Raw genomic sequence first — 7,815 nt, 5'->3', positions numbered from 1 at the left:
AAATATACAGTAAGGATGAGGTCCAGCACAAACACAGCTATTCTTCTCTGTGCTGTGCCCACAGCCATGTGAAGTGTATCCATTAGCTAGTATAGAGCAATAGGAACCAGGGAGTGAACTGTGCAGGACAGAGGATATTGCATTCCCTTGCTAAGGGAAAACCTATCTTCTAGGGCTCTCCAAGTGGCTTCTGCCTGCCCCATACAGTTGTGTTGTACCACAGGAGTAACAATAGGCACATCAGTGTTGACTGTGCTTCTCTTGTTTTTCCTCTTACTGTTAATGTTCTTCTCTTCTAAATTCAGGTTACCCTTTGGTACTATGATTTCCCCTTACCCATCATGAGTCAGGAGGGACTCATAAACTACTTCTAAGCTGTGTAAATTTCTATCAGTACAAACTACTGATCACTGCCAAGAATTAGACCGAGTGTCTCAGGACATACAGACTTTTTTTTTATTATTACATATGCAGGGAGATTGAAGGGAACAAGCAGATAGGATCAAAGTCCTCTCCCTAAAGCAAGAGAAAGCCTCACTGCCCTTATCTTACAGCATTGCTTACTTACATCAGCAAGTTTCTCTGACTAATTCCTTTGCCATTCATTACTCCTGTGCCCAGCAGACAAAAAACACCTGGCACAGTGCTAATGATGACTACCAGTTCTTGAGAGGAGAACTGTTTTTATTGGCTGCCTTAAATATTTACTGTTTTTATGAAAGTTTTTCTTTTCCTGAGTTGGTGCTCAAAAGGAAAAAAAAATAAAAAACTTTGAGCTAACGGAGATGTATTTTTCATGAGTTCCAATTTTTGCCTAACACTTATTTACCAAAGCAGCCATGATCTGCTCAAAGAAAATCTAGATTTTTTGTGCAGGTAGAACTACTGAGCCTAAAACAAGGATAAAAGTAGATGCCAATTTCCTATACCACAGTTCTGAGCTCTGGCTTTGTTGATCAGATAAATCTAGTTGTAAATGAACAAATATAGTCTGTTGACTGCTGCAGATATACTCAATGAGAGGTTAAATGAGTCAAGCTTTTGTTATGATGAAGGATTAAAATATCCAAATGGTATGCTCTCAGGAAAAGCGTGTTGGCTCTCATTTTATTTCCAAGATATTTCAGCATGGAAGAAAACAACTCTTACTTCATTTCTTACACGAATTCCTTTCTTTCCTCATATAATTCTGCATATAAAAGAGCTCTAAGAATAGTAAGCATTATAACTACTAAAATCCAAAAAGTTTGAGATAAGAAAGGACATTTTTTTGCTGTCACGTCTAAACATTGTTATTAACTGGATGTTAAGATATAATTGCTGTTGGTATGTGTGTAATTAAAAGCACTTTTAGAAAGAAGCCTACCAGACTTCTGTATATACATATGGATCTATATGGTGTAAGTAGTGTTATCTGTATCATATAGACATTCAGATGGCATAAGAATGGGGAGTTTTGAATCTCTCCATTTATTTCTTCCTGATCTAATGCGATTTAAACTTTGAAGGAGATTGCTGAACTTTGAGACTGTGCAGGACATCAGGTCTTGAACCATCTTATAGGCTTCAAACTCAAAAATCTGCAAAACTTCGAGTTCTGTTTCCAGGATTTGAATGCTGAATTCTGGTCCTTCCTCATCCCTCTATCTGCATTGGCTTTCAGCTACAACTTGCATTCATTTTTTCTCTTTTTCCCTTTCTGCTTTTTCACCACACAGAATGCTCACTCCTCTTTCTTAAAATACAAATAGTTAAGTAGAACTTTTCTAATTATCATCTTTAAAGGAAAATGGGAAGTAATTCTGTTTGTTTTTTTTACAAAATTTTTATTTAAAAAATCCTCAATGTTATGACTAAACTTAAAAATAACTATCTGACATCAGGAGTCAATTGGAAGTACTTTCATGACACAATTTGCATAACCTTGAATTAATTTTTGTTGTGCTCCTTTCAAATTAATTATGTTACACACATGACACTCCTCCTGGCACTTTGTTAACATCTGGATCCCTTGTTATATATTTTACCCAGAAGTCTGCATGATTTTTTGGACCAAGTGATTATTTCCCTGTATAAGTTTCTACTGAGGTGAATTTTCATTGTTTCTGTCATTATTTTTTCCCTTCTCACTATAGGGAAAAATTTATTTAACTCTTACATAAATATAAGAGGAATATTAAGTTAGTAAATATTAAAACTTCTGCTATTTGTATTCGGAAAAAAACAGGTGCCAAGGAATTATAACTGCAGTTTTGTTAAGAAAGGCCAGTGGTTGGTTTGAACAACCTACACCTAAGACTTGCTGTCCTACTTTTTCTTCTCATATTTAAATTCTTATTCTGTGGCCTGTGTTTATCAATTCACATTGATAAGAGATGAATGATAGAAAGCTTGATGGCGATCTCTTTTCCAATACAAATCAAATTTTCTTCCATCTACAAGCAGAAAACATTTTTCAAATCAAACACTGTGTGTATGAGTTCTATCTTATGTTGGGAAACATGAAGACGTTATTTTTGACACAAGGACAGAAAAATATGCAGTTACTGGAGTTTAATCAATGTCCCTCCTTTGGGTTATTCGCATCCATTAGCCTAGAGCTATGACATTTTAGGAGTCAGGTTGGATTGTGCCAGTAGTTTCCTTTATTCTTTAAATGTTTCATATTCTAACATATTTTAAGAAGACACTTTTAGAAGAAACAACGCAGTGATTGCACTCTCAGATCCTGCAAGGGATCGCTCTTGAAGCGAGTTGCAGATAAAGAGATTCAGGATCCTGGAAGCCTGTTTAATCCCAATACAATGGCTTCATACTCAGACATACGGTATTGTGGAAGCCACCGAGTAGATCAAACACTTGATTAACTATCAAAGATTTCCAGGAAAGAAAAGTAACTTCCAAGTAGTGTTACTGTTTACATTTTATGCAATACATCTGAGCAATTTAAAACAGTTGAAAAAGAAAGGGAGAAAGCCCCAGTATCCTACTGTGATTGCCTAGAGAAGCATTGTGGTCTGTAAATAACTTCAGCTACTCAGATACTATATTCTACCCCTGGCAGCAGTTACACTTAGAAAAGAATGAAAATACTTACTTAAGTGCAAAAGCTCATCCACAAGTTTTTAACCATTTCTTTCAAGGCATCAAATAATGCCCAACTGTCCACTGAAGTCAAACCACCACTGAATTAAATCAATGTAGTCTGTTTGCAGATACAAAATAGTTTAACATCATCATGTTCATCTGTTTTGATATTCTGGTGGGAACATCTGACCACTTCCTGCCACTTAAATCCCAGATGTTGATTATAACCTGTAAGAAGTCCAAGCTGAAGATTAAGATTTTGAGAAAATATTATATTCCGCCCTAATAAAATAAAGTTATAAAGATTGGAGGTTTTTTTTTTAAATAGTTTGTTAACAAACTGCATTGTGCCAAGGTAGGATTGCTCTGCACCGCAGCAATACCTGTATCATTAAATTATCAGTTTAAAATTCCTCAGTGAAGCCACATATACTCTTGTATATTGGATTTAGCTGGGTAGAAAAGGAACCAGAGACATCTGAAGAGAATTAGATGATTTCAGGTTCTCCCTGTTTAGTTACACTTGTAGGAAAGATAAATCATCCACAGATTCAAATGATTGTACAAATGTTCCACTCATGGCATTCAACTGTGCTTCTACAAAGCAGTAAAATGAGTATCAGAGATGTTGTCACCTTGTGTGCATCACAGTGTCTGTATATGAGAACAATAGTACTGAAATGTCACAAAGCACATTGTAGACTAGAGAGGATAGCTTTCATTTGAATTTAATGAGGCAGTGATAATAACGTAATACAAATTAAATCATATCTTACTGAAATTCTCCATTCTGAAATGAATATTAATGTCACAATGCATCTGAGTTGCAGCATAATATGGCATGTTCCACTGTCTGATTCTAATAATCATTGAAAAAAGTTAAAGCCACACTATGCTGTAAAATATATACCTATAGAAAAAGAAAATTACTTATAGACATAGGTATACTGCTATCTCTCAGATACTACAGTACTACATCTTTTGCAACAGTGAGACTGTGGCATTGATGAAGAAAAAGTTGTAGATCCAGAACTAAAGACTTTACTCATCTAAATAGGCTTATTCATCTAAATAAGGGCTATTGGGGTTGAGTCCAGGAACTCTATCAGTATAATACTAGAAAAATATATTTAAATTACTTCACAATAATTAATTGAGTGAGAAATCTAATCCCAGCAGGACAATTATTTCCTTTCATAAGGATTTATAATATTGCACCACTAAAGATGATTTTATATTCAAAATTATTTCATGCCAGCACAAAACCTTTAAAGGGGGGCAAATCTTACAAGTATCCATTTAATTGCCTCATCCAGACCCTGTGGATTATACCTACAAAGCAGATTGACAATCAATTTTAGGGAAATGTTGAAGCAATACTGTGCCATCTCTGCTACATGTTAGCTTCCTGTAGTTGAGTGACCATTACTGGTTATAGCCTCATGTCATAAATCTTTTTCCCTCCACTTTGATCTTTTGCAGTTTTCAGTTTGACATGGGTTAAGCAGCTCAAATGTTAATCTACAGGAATCTTCAAATGGCAAAGCAGTGCTACTCAGGGCAGATTTGTGTGCCCCACTAATCACATACATCAGTGTGGATCCACCATCTTATATGATCTTTTCCGTTGTCTGTTCAGATGAGAATAAAAGGCTGCTCCTTGTTCCAACAGTCATAGGCTCACACAAGTCAGAAGCTCTGCCAGTACCAACCATTGAACAGGTACAGGAGCTCTGTCCAAGGGAATCCAGTGGCAAAGTGAAGATTTAGTGTCAATTCTCCCTGTCCCATTGTTGTTAGATCTCTTCCATAGTATTAGAAAGCAAGTATTACCCCTCATGTCTAGCCACAAGGACAGACATTACACAATTGAATCAGAAAATAAATATGGATACCAGATGATTTGGGGTAGTTATGCAGAAGGGAAGATGGGAATAGCTGCTATACAAACCTTAGAATTTCAAGTATTTATGACAAATCTTGAAAATTCCCATTTTCATAATGGTAAGAAGTCTGTTCTTCCGTGTCTTGAATCATTTGCTTTTGCTTTCTCCATTCCCTTCTCTGTATTTCACTGTTTTGACTGGTAGCACCGTATGTTTTCTTTGCACTTACAAAAGTTTCATTGTTCATTTCAGTTTCTTCAGCCAATTCATCCTGATCAATTATACCACATTTCTCTTCATTCAGGTTTTCAGGGTCAGCCCATTCCTGCTTCTCCCCAGAAGCAAAAATAGCATAGAATATTACTCCACTGTAGTGCACCAGGGCTGCGATCAGAAAGACATTTTGCCATTCTTCACGAGTCTGAAAAAATGGTCCAGGTCTCATTAAGTTTGCAGTAAAAAGAAATATTAATGTCTGAACTATACTATGAATTAGCACATACTGAATCTTTGTTTGATTCCTGATGTTATAGGTAACACAATTTATGAGAGGTGAATATTTTAAATTTCATATCAAGGGCTAATACAATAGAAAAAGGGACAAGAAATATTCATGGAAAAGTAGATCTCTCCCTAAAAACTGAGTTAATTGGTGATTGCTCAGGAACCCTACTATGGGTGCATTGCAGAGGTGTTTCCTGAGTAAGCCTGTTAAATATTCACTAGTAGCATGAGGATATTGAAGAGATTTAGCCTGAGGTGGTATAAAATAGTATCTCCCTTCACAGATAATTAGTTTATAACAGCTGAGAATCTAGCCTCTGCACTGTTGTAGAAGTGAATTTTTAAAAAAACAATAATAGAAAACAGCTGAAGATATTAATGATGAAATTGAGTTCCCAGGAAAATTGGAAATGTGTTAATTTTCACTGCATAGAACAATCCTTTCCCTAGGAAACGCGGAGAAACATTACCTTGTGTTTTGTCATTGCACCAACGATGAGTGGGCACACCATGCCTGACAGCGTCCCCACACCATTGGAGATCCCCATGAGGATGCTGGCATAACGTGGGGCTATGTCCAAGTGATTCACATTGAATCCTACAACGTACCAGAGACAACAGTCAACTTCGTGCTACTGGGCCAATACAATTTTCTCTAGCTGTTCTGGCTGAAGAAACCTGAAACAGGTAGGAAATCCTAATCCACATATTAAAAAAACAGGGTAATATTTTCTTAGTGATAAAGATGGAAGATACACTGTAACTCTTTATTCCTTTTCAAAACCTTTTTTTAAATTCCCCAACTCTGGAGACCATGTTGTGTAGAAAAAATAACTCATTTTGACTTCGCAGTGGTTTAGAGTATCCGTACTTCCTATCTTCTCATACTGGAACAATGCATTCAGAAAAAAGTTTTAATTAGGGAGGGAAAGCATCATGTTTGTAAAATACATTTTCTTTTTAAAAAGATATATTTTAATTTATGTAGTAGTGTTTTTTAAACATATTTTCCAATTCTTTAGTTATATTTAATGAAACAAAACAAGAAAAATCCCACAGTATGCAAACCAATCAGAAAATTAATTCTGTAAATTAATTATATAATTAATTCCCTGACTGTAGCACATCTTCTTGCTAAACATTTCATTGGAAAATAAAAAGAGAGAGTATAAATCAGCTCAGATAATTATCATGCTTTAGGTGATGAAAATTAGTTATAAGTGCTATGGATGATCACTAGAAAGGATGATGAATTCCAAATTCATGTGATTAAATACTGTAAAAAAGCTGAGTGCTGGGAAAATTCTGCAATATAATTGATTGATAGAAGCTGCCTGCCAAGCAAGCACCTCATAACTGAGCAGCATAACTACTTCCTATCAGTGTAACCCTGAAAAGATGAAAGATCAGCACTTATTTTGTTTTGTTCAATAGATCCATCTTCTTGGAAGTCTTCCAGGAGGTGGGCTTTCATCTTCATAGGAAGATGTGCTACTTTTATAGCAGAGATAGTGGTGGGACTACAAAGCCAGAGACTGGTAAGCCTCATGAAACAGGCAGAAACAGCAGTTCAGATTAACAGGGTCAATTATAAGATACAACAGAGACACAACTGGCCTAGGAAGCACAAACTGCAGATAGAGTTGGCAGTGGGATTGCAACGAGTATCCCTTGACTTCATTTCTGGGTAATTCTCTCTCCTTCTTTTAAGGAATATTCATTGTGGAAGGTGGCCGCCACTGTAAACGGCATTAGCACAAGGCTGGTATAAGCTAGAAAAAAAACAGAGCAGGTTCTTTCAAAGCTTCATGTCCTACACGCAACATCTTTCATAGACACTGAAATAAATTATTTCTGATATAGGAAATAGTAGAGAACACTCCATAAGTTGCCCTGCTAAAAGCAAACAACAATAAAATGACAACAGGAACAACACTGAGGGTAACATTCCTTTTGTCAGTAATAAGGAAATGAATAATAAGATTAATTCTTACCTGAAATTGCAAAGCCACTGAAACCTACAGCTAACACCAGAAAAGAAATAGCCACGCCTTTTGTATGAGAATAGCCAACCACCAAAAGCAAGGTTGCTTCCATCCCAAAGCCTGAAAATTAAACACATGGAAATAAATTATATTGCAGGTACATGCGAATGTTTACTGTTGGGAATATACTTGCTGGAATATTTTAATATCTTTTATTGAGAATATACTTTTTACTTCTCTACCCCTGTGTAAATGAGCTGAGTGATAGAATAAATTGACTCATAGAACAGTATAGAGAAATAATGAGACAGTGATTCTCTATGAAACACTGTAAAATCCACAAAACAAAACAA

General features: G+C 35.8%; 1 protein-coding gene across 1 annotated transcript in view; it reads right to left on the bottom strand.

Moving 5' to 3' along the window:
• Positions 1-7,815, bottom strand: part of SLC17A8 (solute carrier family 17 member 8) — a 31,469-nt gene continuing 23,654 nt past the window's right edge. The window contains exons 10-12 of the mRNA XM_003202173.4: positions 7,472-7,582; positions 5,948-6,075; positions 1-5,394 (exon numbers count right to left, since the gene is read on the bottom strand). Coding sequence (XP_003202221.1) covers positions 5,056-5,394; positions 5,948-6,075; positions 7,472-7,582 — 578 coding nt within the window. The 3' untranslated portion in view covers positions 1-5,055. The remainder of the gene's footprint in view (positions 5,395-5,947; positions 6,076-7,471; positions 7,583-7,815) is intronic.

This window comes from Meleagris gallopavo, chromosome 1 (assembly GCF_000146605.3).
Source record: "Meleagris gallopavo isolate NT-WF06-2002-E0010 breed Aviagen turkey brand Nicholas breeding stock chromosome 1, Turkey_5.1, whole genome shotgun sequence".
In the NCBI taxonomy this organism is placed as follows: domain Eukaryota; kingdom Metazoa; phylum Chordata; class Aves; order Galliformes; family Phasianidae; genus Meleagris; species Meleagris gallopavo.
The sequence above is the reverse complement of the archived record's forward strand: the minus strand, read 5'-3'. Positions and strand labels throughout refer to the sequence as shown.